The following is a 16,450-nucleotide window of genomic DNA, read 5'->3' as shown; positions in this document are numbered from 1 at the left end:
AATAAAAACCACACATAAGACAAAATGATACACTGAAAAAAGTGTGTGGATGTTACCTCGGGTGCTCCGGCCACGTCTAACTGCAGCACTCCCTTCCTTTCTCGCTCCTCGAACTGGATACTCTGCACTTGTGTGAAGTTAGCGAGGTGCGTTGGCTACAAAGAAACAGATACAGACATTAGAGTCACTGTTCAACTGTCTATCAATCCATCAGACCGTACACTACTTACATTTGAGCCTTTGTCCGTCAAATAACTGATGCCCTCCTCGGGTCCGATGGCCAACTCCACTGATATCACCCAGCTCGACTATCACACACAACCCCAGACAGATTCAACTCAAACACTTCATGAAACGCACACAAAATGATAAATACAATGCAAATTGATTTTACCCTCCCAATGACAAATAATTACTAATGAACACTAATTTTAAAAATAAATAATCAACTAAAACTACAACGTAGGAATACATTGAGAAATTCTTCATCTTTCAGCCAACAGAGGGCACTGCAGACCATTAAATAAGTCTTTCACTATTAAGGCAGAAATAATAAATCAGGAGAATAAACACATGTAAATGACTTGTGGCTTTGTTTTAATGAAGTGAATTACCGTCTAAACTCGACTCACCCCGAGAGCGCATTTAAAACACTCCTTATCAAATCTGTATATAGGTGAAAGGATCTCAAAGAACTTGAGGATACACTGCTCGTCGTTCAGACTGGCGAACTGTTTAAAAGTCTGCTGGATCAGTTTCCGCAGGGATTTAGCCTGCAAAGACAAAATACCAATGACTAAATTGTATTGTATTGACATTAATTACAAACCCTTAAAGTTGAAGTGTGTGAATTTTTGGAGATGATCAAATACTTCATCCTATACAAGTTTAATAAGTATAAGACAACTATACACCATTCATAAGCTCAATCAGTGGCACATGTTTGAGGTAGGACTATCTGTTTTTGCCTGGTGCACCTTTAGCTGTAGACAGAACAACAAAATGGGACATTTGAACCTGTAAACAAGGCAAAATACATTAATCTTCATCGATATCTTTAGAGAAAAGGAATAAAGGCCCGTGAATCATTTTGATGGCTCAAGAATAAGACAACAGTCAGAAAATCTCTTAACATATGAATAAAACGATTTCTCTTAAAACATAGTTTTATCTCAGTAAGGGGTCTTAATTTAAATTAAAAAGGAAAAACAGGTTCCTAAAAGCATTCAAACCTATCTTTAATGGTGTGAACAAGCCCTGTCAAATTACACAAGCATTTTCAAAAAGTATTCTTTATTCAGAGATGATACTTCTCTCCTTCCTCTCCTTGAGAGATGTAAAATCATTTAAAGTCTAAAGGTTCTCGAATTAAAAACCCCAAAACTGGTCGGTAATTCTCTCTTCCCTCTTGACATGGACTTGGGTTTAATGGCAACCAATAAAAAGGAGGTGATTTTGGGCTGCTTTGGGGTAGAATGTAAAATATAAAGAGGAAGGGGAGCAGAGAGTGAAAGTCAAAAAGTTCTCCTTTATAATAAAGAACAGGGAAATCCTGTTCTCTTCAGTGGCTTCTTCAGTGAGAGAAGGGGTGTGAGACCACAGAGGAAGCCAGGCAGGTAATAACATGGATTTTGCCTGAACAATAGCATTTTCTCACATCCAATAAATCAAGACAACCACTTGATGAAACCATCACAGGAGCATCAAAAATGTCTTATTACCTTTACCGAGTCTAATAAACTCTTTGGAAAGAATCTCCGTAGACCAACATCCTTCCTGCAGGGAGAGGATACAGAAATACATTCACTTCAGTCATTTAATAAAGTGAAACATAAGATTTTAATGCAAAAGCACAAGAAATGAGACAGAAACTTGTTTGTGACTGAGCAATTATTACAGATTATTGTCTCTTCCGGTGTAAAGCAAGCAACACTACACTGCAGGAGACACGCAAAGATCAATTATATGCTACTAAAAATAGATCCGACAGGTTTCACAGGGCCATGCATCAGATATTCTGACCCACATATACACAATCTGAAAGGAAAAGAGAAAAAGAGAAATCCTCTAATGGTTCAATTAGGAATTACTGTACTCCTTTTAGTTTAGTATGAGCTTGGTTTGAAGTACACTGACAGCATTACATCATACAGTAAGTGAACACTGCAGTAATATGAGAATGAGAACCGATTGGGATTTAATTTTTTACATAATATTCAGCAAAAAAGTTAATCCAGGTTTCTGTCATGACAGTGACAACATTATTTTTTTATTTTTATTTTTCATGCCAGGTTTCCCTATGGATGCCCATAACTGCAATTTTTTCTCACAACTGTGACTATTTCTATTGCTTTTGTAGATATCACAACTGCAACTTTATTTCTCCCGATTACTCTTAATTGTGATAATTTCTCACAAAAAAGTTCTCAACTACTTTTATTACTCCAAGGTGAAAAAACATCACAACTAATTGGACTAAAATCCCTCAAGATAAAATAATGCTGCCTGAAGAAACATTTAATTCATGTAAATATGGACACAGTGTGACACCAATGATCCAAACATAAACAGCATTACTTACTCTATCAATTCGTAATTCGATTTTTTATCCAGGGCGTTTCCACGCATGTCCCTGAAAAAACGCCTATAACAGAGAAAAAGAAGGTCATGGAATAACACTTACATTTACTCATTTATACTACTGTTAAAAAGTTTGGGGTGGGTAAGAAATTATTATTATTTTTTTTTTTAAATCTCTCACCAACACTGCATTTATTTGTTGGAAAATACTGAAAAATTGTGAAAATGTACAAATTTTAAAACATTATTCCTGTGATGGCTCAGCTGAATTTTCCTCTTTCTGTGTCCAACTTTCAGTGTCACATGACCCTTCAGAAATCATTCTAATATGCTGATTTGGTGCTCAAGAAACATTAATTATTATCAATGTTGAAAACAACTTAATATATTTGTGGAAACAGCAATCCATTTTTGCAGGATTCTTTGATGAATTACCGACCCCAAACCTCTGAACAGTATTGTGTATCACATACCTTATTTCAAGGCAGCCAAGTTTAAGTGCTACATCTTGATCAATTTGATCGGCAATCTCCATCATATAATCACTTTTCACCTGGGCACATAGAGTTTTATATTAGGCAGAGCAAAGAGAAAGGCACAAGGCAACACTGACCAAACAGGTTTAATGATGACAGAATGTATCATTTCCCTCCTCTGGAACAGGCCAATACTGCATGTCAAGTAAAAAATAAAAATAAATAATATGACCTGATAGTTTTGATAATTTCAAAAGCACAATAATACAGAGCTAATTTACTAGTCATAAAAAAACAATTATGAAGTTTAATGTAGTTTAATGTACTTTCTATAGATCACCACGAAAGGAGAAGTGGAATTGGTTTTGGTGACTTGCATGTGACGACACTATAGAAGAGAGACATGAACTTATTACAGGGCCAGTCACCTGTCGGTTAAGTGTTTATAATGGCGATTGTGAGCTCATGGTTTGATCTTGGTAACCTGGCACTGATCAAACCAGTTACGAAGCCTGAGCCTTGAACACTAAATCACCTTTCAGTTTCTTTTGTTAAAGCACTGTGTTGGTAAATCTCACGAAAATGGGTCATATTTCACCCCAAATTAATATAAAATAATAATATAAATACAATCTGCAAGAAGAAAAGGAAACCTAGGAGTAGGACTGTTATTTTATTTGCAAATTTAGATTTTTTTTTTTTTTGCATTGTGACATTTTCACGACAATAATGGTTCTCATTTTTGCTTTTTTGAAATTGTTTTTTTTAGCAGTACAACAAAGACCACCATTATATAGATATATTGCAAATAATATATATATATATATATATATATATATATAAAATTTTTATTAATAATGTTTTTTTGCATTACTGTACTGAGTCCTGGAGAGTGAACGTGCTTAACTGTCATGGAAATAATGTAAAATTGCAAAACATTGTATTTATGCTACAATAAAGGTTTCACTGATCTAATAAAATAAAATATTAAAAACTATAATTTAGAGCTTCATTTTATTTTGGGGTGAAATACCCACCCCGCACCCCAAACACGTTCTTGACCGGTTTCGTGCGACTCACCAATGTGGTGTTGAAAGAGAGGAGGAAGGTTTGGCAGCAGTACACATGCTGTCAGATTAAACTATCCATCACCTGATGATAAAAGTAGTTGAGAGTTGGCTGGTCCTCAGTAAACTGGTTTAAAAATCCTTTAGGCAAGTATCGAATCCGTAGCTCATATCTGGAAAGAGAAGAGAGAGAGGGAAATAAATGATCTAATAATAAAACACACTCCACATGCTGTCAGCAATACATGTAGAATCTCTGTATAAAGCACAAATTAATCACACAGGAATATCAATCACAAGTGATCCTCAATGAATGGCAGCTGTCGTACAGCCTGCCCAATCACAGCAGATGCTTCAGAAAATGACGCCCTCAGGTTGAACTCATTCACTGTGTGCCTTGAATCTTTAACAACAATAACGGTTCAGTTTATGGAGCTGTTTACTCTTCTTCCCTCTCATATGTGTCTGCCAGACAACACAATAATAGTAGACTTAGTATTAGTGCTCTCAGCAGCTGTCTGCCTGGGAGGTAAAAATCACACCCTGTTCTCTCACAGCTGGTCCACTGACTGCTCTCAGTTACACTAAATTGGTTTTACACATCTCTCTAACTGAACAGGAGGCAGAATGCTGCGGCACCTGCCTCGCATGTTCAAAACTGTTGTCTAAACTGGATGATGCACCTGGAACTTGCTGCCATCTGCCTCAGAGATAATGCACAGAACATGAAGACAAACTGAGTGTCAAATAGTTTTACAATGCTTTGTGGAACCGTTTTTTTTTTTTTTTTACTTCAAACCATTGTTTCCATTGTATCCATGATATTGCTTTCTCTAACGAAAAAGTTGTCTTGTCTAAATCAGGAGTTTACAAGCAAAAACAGTCCAAAACAGTTCTGAACTGAAATTTTGATGTGAAGGATGGACATTTCACCTGGAGGAAAACTTATTCATGATTATGGATTGGTATTTTTCATCAGCAGCGACGATTTTAGGTTAAAATTATTTATTTCTTACAAACATGCTGCTTCTCGCTTCGCTAAATGTTAATTGATAGACTTGAGCTGTGCTGTGGATTACTGTGATGTTTTTATCAGCTGTTTGAACTCTCATTGATGGCACCCATTCACTACAGAGGAAGGATACACTGGTGAGCAAGTGATGTGATGCTACATTTCTCCAAATCTGTTCTGATGAAGAAACAAACTCCTCTGCATCTTGGATCGCCTGAGGGTGAGTAGTTTTAAAGCAGATTTAAATTTTTTGGGTGAACCATTCCTTTCAGTTCTTTGCTCATTCTATAGCATCTGTGCAAAAACAGTTACATTTATGATACACAAAAATTATTCTGCATATGCTAGCACAAATTCCCACCAATACAAAACAGTATTATTAAAATAGAACCAGTTTGGATTTCTGGTTTAAATCAGTTTAATCACATCGTACTTTAGGCTGTGCTGAATAATAACATTATTCCATGTGAGAAACATGATGATAGACAATGAAAAATGAGAGGGTGCCTGCAGTTAAATCCTATACATTTCTTTTATATTTCTGCAGAACCTGAAAAGGAATTTAACCCGCTGATCTGCATTTGCAGAGAGTAAAATGTCTTGCTTTAAAGCAAATGCTGCATGTATTATCAGGGGTCTGTTTTTCATTATGAAGACATGCTGGAGGGCAAAACAGAATCAAGCTCATCCTTTGAATCACGGACTTCCCCGGTAAACGCATAAAAAGCCCATTCATTCATAATGAATGGTTGAAGAAAGAAGACGCGTGAAACAAGCCCTGGGCAGCATGAATGGAATATAAACAATAGAGCAATTAAGCACGGACTGCGTTCTTTAGCTTCATTAAGATAAAACTCACTATAACGAGCCACATTCATTCTGAAGCTCCACCCACTGGGTCACCCTCATCGTGATGCAGAACTATTCACCCCCACTCTGTATGAATTATACATAAGCCATTATATCATCCTTTCATCCTCTAGAAGAACAGCACGTTCACTCTTTTAATGCTTTACAACAGAACGATGTGCAGTGTCATCCTCATAAAACAGGCATGACCCAGATATAACAATGCACGTTTTTGATATAAAGACTTTGGAGCAAGACTCAGGTTTTATGCAATTAAATAAGGGAAAGTTATTTAACACTTTTCTGAATGGTCTTATGCTCCAACCACCATCATTTATACAATAGACCACCAGTGACAGTAGGGACCCCCAGACAAAGAAAATAATATTAAAGATAATAATGTACCACAGCCCCACAGTGGTCTCAGATATTCAAAGTTGTGCTATTTCAGAGATGTAAAAGGTGTTTTGATTGTATTACAGACAGAAACATCAAGCAATTGTTCAAGGGGGAACAATGACAGAAATAAGTTGTGACAAACTTTACTAAGCCCCTGTACGGCCACACAGATATCCCAGAATCTAAAGCATGATTACTTTCCTCCACAGAAAGCTCACGGTTTGGTTCTCTTTTCATTTTAAATTCATATAAAAAAATAAAAAAGTAAACTAGACATTTAAACTACATTTTTCAAAGGCTAATGTCGACACTGATATCAGGAATTTAAGGTAGCCAATATAATGTCGACATTCAGGATTTACAAATCAAAGACTTGTTTCAAGATTTGAAAACATGTTACACACCTTTTACTACTATTTTACTATTACTATTTATTTAAATCTCAAAATGAATCAATATCAGCCAATGAATTGGCCTGACTGACTGCAAAATATTAACCAGCACCACTGTTATTTTTTAATAACAAGCAATGCTTCTTCGGCATGCAATCTGTATATTAGAATGATTTCCAAAAGATCATGTGACACTGAAAACTGGAGCAATGGATGCTGGAAATTCAACTTTGGCTAAATAGGAATTCAATATATTTTAAGTGTAACTTTTTGAGATTGTAATAATACTTCACAATAGTACTGTTTTACTTTAATTAATGATCAAATAAAAGCAGCCTTGGTGAGCACAAGAGATTTCCTTCAAAAAGAGTAAAAAAATCTTACTAACACAAAATTTTTGAACGGTAGTGTAGGTTTGCCGAATAATCTCCTTGCTTGCCATTGGCTCAAAAACAGACAGACCCCCCCCCCCCCCCCTTTTTTATTTTTCCTTTTTTTTTTTTTTGCTTTATTTAGTTGTCTATATGCATATGTGAATATATGTATATTTGTATGTGAGTATTTATTATGCTTTGCTTAATATTTGCTTTTTTACCCCTTTTATTATGAAGCATTCTGATACTTGTACTGCGCTTGAGATGTTTTTCTTAATAATAATAAAAACATAAAAAAATAAAAAAATAAAAATACAGACAAGACCAACCCTGTGCTATTTATTTATTAACTGATAAATAAACAGTTTATAAATAAACCAGCTTCTAACTGTAACAATGTTTTTATGCTTATGATACGAGCATGAAAACAGTGACTCGCCTCCAGTCGTCCTGGGGATGGCTGTGCTCGTACCGCTCCCTCACGCGAGACACACCCATGTCGGGGTGGAGCCAATGAACTTCCCCTGTTCTCAGGTGGCTCAGGCGCAGACCAAAGCAGGACACACACCTCACCTTATGGATGTCCACCATCTTCTGTATAATGCCCTGAAAAACACACACAAGCATTTGGTGACAACATATAGCACCCTATACATTTTAGCAGGACACATCTCAAAGTACATGTGGGTGAATACCCTGAGGTTCGAAGTCAGAAGAGTTTCAGTTTAATCTTTCTTTGATTGATGTGTCATGTTATGGGTCAGTAGAGAGCAATGGAGAGAGAGGAGATGTATGAGACCAAGAGGAACAGTTCAATAGTGTGCATGCACATAATATACAATGTCTAACAGGATGAAAGAACTTATGTACATGTATTATTAAAACTGCAAAATGCATGAGCCATGAGGCAAGAACTGATCAGCCACATTAGTGTGTGATAAATAATTGTAAATCTCTTTAACAAACATCATTGACTACTGATATAATAAGTCTAAAAAACAAATAACATTTTAAAGAGAGAAAACAAAGCTTCATAACAGGGCATTAATTCAATCTATTTCATTTATTTAAGTAGTGTGAGTTAATGTGACACTTCTGTGTCAGTAGTTGGTTTAGTTTGGGACAGGTTTGGATGAGGTTCAGACCTGATAACATCAGATGTAAAACAGCACAGAAATGGGACAATAGCAGCCATGTGAAGGATGAAAGCGGACAATATGCTTTGTAGTATTTGGCTTCAAAAACCAACCTCATTAAATAATTTAGAGTAGCATGCCATTGTCTGAGGGGGTTTTACCATGAGTGTTCTATTCCACTGCAAGCTGCATTCTGAATAATGCTGAAAAGCCTGGAGCTCAGAGGAAATATCCTCTTTAGTCCTGCACAGGAATGTTTGTGGTGTAACTGTCTGTTTCAATAAGGCTAATGATGTACCAAAGTAACAAAAACAAAAATCACAGATACACAATTTAGAACTTAAAAAGTCACTTTTAAAAAATCCTACAACTGACAAAACTCCAGAAATTAGCCAATAATTATGTTTTTCTGAAAAGCGGATATGATGATCTATTGTTTGTTTGCGTTCAATAATAATGAAAAATAGAAGTATATGTACTAATTTGACTGTGTAATAACTCTATAAGCGCTGTCAAATGATTAATCGCGATTAATCGCATCCAAAATAAAAGTTTTTGTTTACATAATAAATGTGTGTGAACTGTGTATATTTGTTATGTATATATAAACAGACACACATACAGTATATATGTTGAAAATATTTACATATATTTATAACCATATATTTATATCATATATAAATATATTTAATATATAAAAGTAACATATTTTTCTGAAATATATAAACATGCATGTGTGTGTATTTATATACACATAATAAATAAACACAGCACACACACATGTATTATGTAAACAAAAACTTATTTTGGACGCGATTGATCTCAATTAATCATTTGACAGCTCTAAACTCTACTGTTATTTTGTTATTAATATTAATTGTTATTTTTGTTATTGTTGTTTTTGAAAGATAAAAATTATTTTAAAAAGCTCTCAAATAGAATTCTGCACACATAATAACATTTCAAAACATTATAATAATAATAAAAAATGGATACCTACCATATAAACAAAAATCAGATATTATTTGGATACAGCCTCAATATTAGCAAAAAGTGTATAAGATCGATTCCAATGCATTTCTCTCTCTCTCTCTCTCTCTCTCTCTGCTGCAACTGATATGGTCCAATAAGGTATTCTACATCTTGGAGAACATTAAAAGGGCCAGCTGATCTGCAGACTCACCCTGACATCGGTAGAGTCCCCGTGTCGGATGTTGCTGGCCCAAGTGCAGGGTTCACTGCTGCTCTCGAAGTAGTGGAAGACTCGGAGTACGCGCTCCAGAGCCCCTGCCGTGCGCTCCATCCCTGCGCTGAAGTGAGGCTTGACCCCCTGGTTCAGGGCATGGTCCAGGTAAGCCGCTGCCATGGCTTTGGTGGGTGCTAACTGTCCGTCATATTCTGAGGAGAATACAAAGCTGTCAACGCAGAGACCTTAAAAAACTACAATCAACAAAAAAAGAACTAAAACCAATGACTAAACCTGTGAAAACAAACAAACAAACAGAATAATCGATTCATCTAATATCAGTTTGTTTGTTCTTATAATCAACCAAAATGGAAAAAGCTTGCAGGGACAATGATAATTTAATTCAATTCAATATTTGTGACATGTTTATTATTGTTTGTGCTACAAATATGATCTGAAGGATTATGAAGAAAGTTACTGTAAATGGATGAACTATCAGCTTTGCAATGCCTTCAGTCCGTTTAGTCTTGTAATAACAATAATAATCGGATCACTGCATATTGCATAATGGAATATTTCTGTTCAGAATAAAAAGAAAAACACATTAATCAGAGCACAAACATTCATTTCCATTGCAGGATGTACAAATGAATCAAAATACACTGACAAGACAATGAAAAGGTGTCTAGAGGTGTAACCTGAACACAACGACTGAGGCAATGAACAGAACCAAGGCAATCCCAAGACCATCTCATCAGCTCGATATTCAACTGTCAGACAGCAAAATGCTGCACACACTAACAGGAGGTTGGACTCCTGGAAGGAAATAAAGGAAAATATCCAGACCCCAACACTTCAGACAGATGTCTCCTGCGAGCATGCCAGGCGAGTGGCCTTGGGGACTATGATAGTGTCAGATATTCTGGCAGAAGAGCTTTCAGTGTAACAATCCATGATGGCAGACTACAGCATTCCAGAGCTGCAAGGTCAACACAACAATGGCTAACTGTTTCAGGTCAGCTAAATCAGCCCAAAACATTCCTACGATGTATCTTCCTCTCTATTACGAAGTTAGATGATGAACAGCTATGCATAAAGGTCACGATAAGTCTACATGGTTATTGTCGTAAAATAAACCATGAATGAAACAGATGAGTAGTCAGTTGCTCTGGACATTGTTCATTATTTAACCAATCTGAATCAAGTATTCCACTGAGAACAGTGTAGTGTAAGAAATATTGTCAGTTATAATCACACAAAAACATATATATAGCCTAAATAAATAATTCCAGGAATATGATAAACAAAATTAGGGTCACCCACACGTTAAAACTCTGCAAAAAGGAAATGAAATCAGCGTGAAACATCTATAGAACACATTTTTTTGCAGCTTTTAGTTAGTTTCAGTTTACTCTGAGAGTGCCTTTCCTACCTTTTCTGAAGAAGGGCCAGCAGGTACACGCCAGCGTGGATCTCAAAAGCTCAGGCTTAAACAGCCCTCTAAAAACACAAACAATACGTCCACGAAAGCGCACACACACTCTGGTGGGTCCAAAGGACATCAACAAAACATAAAATCCATGTTCTCACTACTGTCAGTCTTTTGGGACAGATTTCAGACATAAATGCTCTCACACACATATTCAAACAGACAATACATTTTAGTAGCTTCCTCTGTGTGACATCATATCCTGCTTATTATAATGTATCATGTAACCGGCAATCTAGTTCCTGTCCACTTGCCCTGAGGAGACCAGAAGAATTCACAACACGATCATAAGTCACAGACCTGGATTTCACAGCCCTAAAATCACAACACTGGGGTTAAACCAGCTGGTAGACCACAAGCACTCGCACTAAAAAACACACGCGACTGAACTCGCCCACAAGTAAACACGCGTGGTTAAATGGGACCTTGGCCAGGAGGAGGAGTTCACATATCTGACTGAAAACAATGGAGCTTTGCATTTACAAGTTACTGAAGTTACTGAATTATGTATTTCTACTACATTCTGATATAAAAAAAAACAGTATTGATACTAAAATTATACACACAAGAAAGACACATCGTATCAACAGATTATATACGGATATATACATCACAAAAGGGAATACAAGACCATTGCAACTTCCATTTCAGACTGACTCTATTGGTTTTACTGACAGTTTCTGTAAATTCTGTTTGAAAAGTTATACTAGAGGAAATATCTGAACCTACATGAATTTCTTTGAATATTGTCTTGGACATCAGGGAGCCTTCGAGTCAAAAACGTGAAGAAGTACTACTTTGGGCCTGCTCAACATTTAAAAACTCAGATCTTTTGAATGATCCTAAACATTATGAAACCTGACACTAAATATGGCTTGCAGAGTAACGCCTGTGAGTATTGTGTTTAGCTGTGCTATTTCAATAGAGGAAATTGGTCCGGTGGCATTACAATGGATGAAATAAGAAAATGACATGATGAAATGATTCAGTCTGTGCATAAGATTATTCACATGAATGTCCTTGACTGAACCAGAGGCAAGAAAGAGAAGCTTTGTTTCTGTACTCATTGTCTTCAGAAGGATTGTCCAAAATCTCAGTCATCCAGTAGACTGAATGGTTATAATCGGTACCCACCCAAATACTTTGCTTCCTTTTACTTAGGCTGATGTAAAGTGTCTCAAAAGAACATTGCATAAAGGGAACTCGGGTACTCTGATCACAACATACAAATATATGGTTAAAGTCTAAACCAAGCAAGGCAAAACACAAAATAAAACAAGACAAAAACAAAACAACAACAAAAAAACAAGACAAAAAAGCAAAGAAAAGTAAAACATAGAAAAGCCAAACCACAAACAAAACAAAAATGCAAACATAAAAAAAAGACAAGACAAAAAAGAAAGACAAATAAAAGAAAAGCAAAACACAAAAAAACAAACTCTGCAACCAAAATCAGAAACAAACCAAACCAAACACTCTACAAACTATTGCTAAAAAAAACATCATTCAGATGAAAGTGAAGACACTGCTTAGACATATCAGTGTCATGCTCTTTTTATCTGGCAGTACACATGTGCTGCCTTCACCTTATCTTTCACCCAACAATCAATGGTCTTCTCAAAGAGCTCACTCTCCACCAGGGAGATTGGACACCACACAAAAAGCTCCTATATCTGAGCTCAAGAAACGTAAGCTGAGACATCAGATAGTGAAAGTGGTCTCCCTCAATGTCTGTTTCTCACTTAACATCTCTTTCTCTGCCTCCTCCAGAGCTATGTTAAACTGAAGATGACTGAAAGGGCTCTTTTCATAGGCTAATTCTGCACAGATACATGGGTAGAGGATTCAGTCTCTCACAAGAAGACACCAACAGCCCCAAAGACGCATACAGATTATTTGCAGCAAATGTACAGGCCTCATGCAGAGAGAGTAAAAATTGGATGGTTCTGTGCCCCTGGAATGGTTTATTACGATACCATAATTAATTTATCTACAGACAGGAGCCGAAAAGAATAAAAAAAAAGAAAGAGAGAGTGTGACATTACTTGGTCCTATCTGATCTAAAACATTGGACAAGACTTTTGCCTTGCCATTGCTCTCCGTGTCCTCATTTCTTTGATCTTGGCTTAAAGAGAAAGTCAGTTTCCCAATTTCGTTATGCACATTACACCATATGGCTTTTGTATCTGTCATTCTCCCTTCAGACACACTGTTAATTCTCATCTTTTAATGGATATAAAATCTGCATTTGTTGCACGGAAAAGGAAGCATGCTGACTGTGGTGGAGACAAGCAAGCCATGCAGGAAATCTGATTTCATCTATTTGGCCCGGATGGTTAGAGAAGAAACAAAAGACACTCACATGGGGTACGAATGAATTTAACACACACTGCTTTTACAATAAAATTACAATTTATATTCTGAATTTTTTTTTAAAAAATGCGTTGTTGGCAGTGGGCTGTAAATTGCAATAGCTGTGTGAATTAGGGCAAAAATGTCTAATCAAAAGGGTGAGAAAAGCAATGAAATTAGCTGTCAATCAGTAAGCCTTTGGTATATTAATTCAAAAAGGCAAATAATCTCCAATTGACTACAGTCTGAGATTAGTGTAATTCACACTGACCACTCATCCACTGGCAAATGCAAGTAAAAATTGTCTTTGATGAGTGAATAAAACATTACAGGTGCATCTCGAATGTTGTGTAATATTTCATTTATTGCAGTAATTCAACTCAATTTGTGAAACTTGTGTATTAAATAATTTCAATGCACACAGACTGAAGTAGTCTTTGGTTCTTTTAATTGTGATGATGTTGGCTCACATTTAACAAAAAACCCACCAATGACCCACCTATCTCGACAAATTACAATACAGTACTTCACAAAACTAATTTAAAAAAAATTTGGCACCTGGTTTTCAAAAAACACAATGGGCCAACATCAGCAGATGACACTGCACCCCAAATCATCACAGACTGTGGAAACTTAACACTGGACTTCAAGCAACTTGGGCTATGAGCTTCTCCACCCTTTCTCCAGACTATAGGACCTTGGTTTCCAAATGAAGTACAAAACCTGCTCTCATCTGAAAAGAGGACTTTGGACCAATGGGCAACAGTCCAGTTCTTCTTCTCCTTAGCCCAGGTAAGACGCCTCTGATGTTGTCTGTGTTTCAGGATTGGCTTAACAAGAGGAATATGACAACTGTAGCCAAATTCCTTGACACTTCTGTTTGTGGTGGCTCTTGATGCCTTGTCCCCAGCCTCAGTCCATTCCTTGTGAAGTTCTCTCAAATTCTTGAATCGATTTTGCTTGACAATCCTCATAAGGCTGCAATTCTCTCGGTTGGTTGTGCATCTTTTTCTTCACTCTTTTTCCTTCCACTCAACTTTCTGTTAACATGCTTGGATACAGCACTCTGTGAACAGTCAGCTTATTGGCAATGAATGTTTGTGGCTTACCCTCCTTGTGAAGGGGGTCAATGATTGTCTTTTGGTCAACTGTCAGATCAGCAGTCTTCCCCATGATTGTGTAGCCTAGTGAACCAAACTGAGAGACCATTTTGAAGAATCAGGAAACCTTTGCAGGTTTTTGTGGTGATTAGCTGATTGGCATGTCACCATATTCTAATTTGTTGAGATCATGAATTGGTAGGTTTTTTGTTAAATGGGAGCCAAAATCATCACAATTAAAAAAGGCAACGAATTAAACTACTTCAGTCTGTGTGCACTGAATTTATTTAATACACGAATTTCACAAACTACTGAAATAAATGAACTTTACCATGACATTCTAATTCATTGAGATGCACCTGTACATAACTCAAATCAGATTCAAATCCAAGACTAAAAAAAAAAAAACATCTGCTTTGATCTTTTTTTTTTGTCTAGAACTCAATGCATGCTATATGTAGGTAACATACAAAACTTGAAACAAAATCATGATGTAGATAATATGCAGCGTAATGGTTTGGTACTATACACTACCATCAAATGTTTGGGGCAGGTCAAATTGTGTGTGTGTGTGTGTACTTATGTTAATACGTGAATTCAGCAAGTATGGTTAAATTAATCAAATCTGAAAGTAAAAAATATGTATAATGTTACAAAAGATTTTTAATAAGGCTGTTCTATTCAACTTTCTATTCATCGAAGAATCCTAAAAATTGTTAAAACACAAAAATATTAGGCAACTTTAATAATAATCAAAAATGTTTCTGGAGCACCAAATCAGCCTATTAGAATGATTTTTAAAGGATCATGCGAGACCAAAGACTGGAGTTATGGCTGCTGAAAATTCGGTTCTGCCATCAAAGTAATAAATTACATTTAAAAAAATCTTCATACAGAAAACATTTTTAAAATGGTAATTATATTTTACAAAATAACCTTTTCCTTCATTTTCATCATCTAAATGGAGCTCTAAACTTTATAAATGTAAATACAATCTTATCGACCCCAAAACTTTTAAATGGTAGAGTAATCCATCTGATAAAATATTTTCTTTTTGGTGGTGTGATATGGCACAGTGATTAAAAAAGTAAATTAATAACCTTACCATCATGATTCTTCACCAAACATGATAGTGATAAATTGTATGCAGGATTGTAACACAACAGCCCTACTAATACAGATCATGTGCTAGCAGTCATCGACTGAGGTATTAAAGTAACATCACCATAAATTCCAGCAGCAGAAAGCTAGAGATGAAATACACAGAGAGTTCATACACCTTTCATTTGTCCTAAACCACCGTCAAATCAATATACCACATCCTGTAAGACAGATCGAGTGTGAAATGGTATCGTGGAGGTTTTCTAGAAATGGGTTGCAGTTCTGTATCTGGGTGACATACTTGGCAGAGGGGGAGGGTAGGAGTAGACGCAGGCTCCTCGTGCCCAGCACAGAGGGAAGGGGCTGCAGCCGCTGCTCTCCATCCGCTGGCCTCTGCTTTCGTCTCTCTCCCAGGCCCAGCGGCTCTCCGTCTCCCTGGCACAGTCATAGGGAGCAGGGGGTGACCCCGGCCCCCCGCAACGCACTGTGACCAGGCCACCAGGGATGGCCCTCAAAGGCCTGGGATGAGGCGTGGTGTGAGGTCACAGGAAGGTGATTGGTCAGCTGACCGAAGAACTAATCCAGGAGTGTGCGAAAATATGAAGTGATCAGCTAGGATGTGTGGTTACAGGAATGAGGATGGCAGGTAGATACGCAAAAATGTGAGGCGTGCCGTTCTCGTTTCCCTCAGCAGCACTTTTTAAAAAACCACCAGCAAGAGCAGTGGAAAAAGATCCAGAAGTGACAGAGAAATCCCACAGCTTTCCAGAGTAATCCAAAGAATGGATGCAGCAGGGGAGACTCGAATAAAATGCTGACAAGATTAATCCTCACATGCTGAAACGCTTCCTTTTAGCTGCCTTTCTAAAGTTCATCCAGATTAAGAGAGATGCTGCGGTGATGGCATGTTTAATTTTCACAATCCGGGCAGAGTGCA

At 36.8% G+C, this 16,450-nt stretch overlaps 1 protein-coding gene across 5 annotated transcripts in view; it reads right to left on the bottom strand.

Moving 5' to 3' along the window:
* LOC128031034 (focal adhesion kinase 1) overlaps positions 1-16,450 on the bottom strand; it is a 50,038-nt gene that overhangs the window by 26,621 nt on the left and 6,967 nt on the right. For 2 of the 5 annotated variants that reach the window (XM_052619228.1, XM_052619229.1), the window contains exons 1-10: positions 10,904-11,301; positions 9,469-9,683; positions 7,589-7,755; positions 4,209-4,296; positions 3,054-3,133; positions 2,582-2,644; positions 1,722-1,776; positions 633-773; positions 231-308; positions 57-155 (exon numbers count right to left, since the gene is read on the bottom strand). In XM_052619228.1, coding sequence (XP_052475188.1) covers positions 57-155; positions 231-308; positions 633-773; positions 1,722-1,776; positions 2,582-2,644; positions 3,054-3,133; positions 4,209-4,296; positions 7,589-7,755; positions 9,469-9,683; positions 10,904-11,033 — 1,116 coding nt within the window. In that variant the 5' untranslated portion in view covers positions 11,034-11,301. Of the gene's footprint in view, positions 1-56; positions 156-230; positions 309-632; positions 774-1,721; positions 1,777-2,581; positions 2,645-3,053; positions 3,134-4,208; positions 4,297-7,588; positions 7,756-8,446; positions 8,514-9,468; positions 9,684-10,903; positions 11,302-15,814; positions 16,420-16,450 lie in introns of those variants that run through there. The other 3 variants (XM_052619235.1, XM_052619230.1, XM_052619231.1) reach the window with 3 other exon arrangements.

This window comes from Carassius gibelio, chromosome A16 (assembly GCF_023724105.1).
Source record: "Carassius gibelio isolate Cgi1373 ecotype wild population from Czech Republic chromosome A16, carGib1.2-hapl.c, whole genome shotgun sequence".
Taxonomy (NCBI): Eukaryota; Metazoa; Chordata; class Actinopteri; order Cypriniformes; family Cyprinidae; genus Carassius; species Carassius gibelio.
This window is presented reverse-complemented; position numbering and strand designations above follow the sequence as displayed.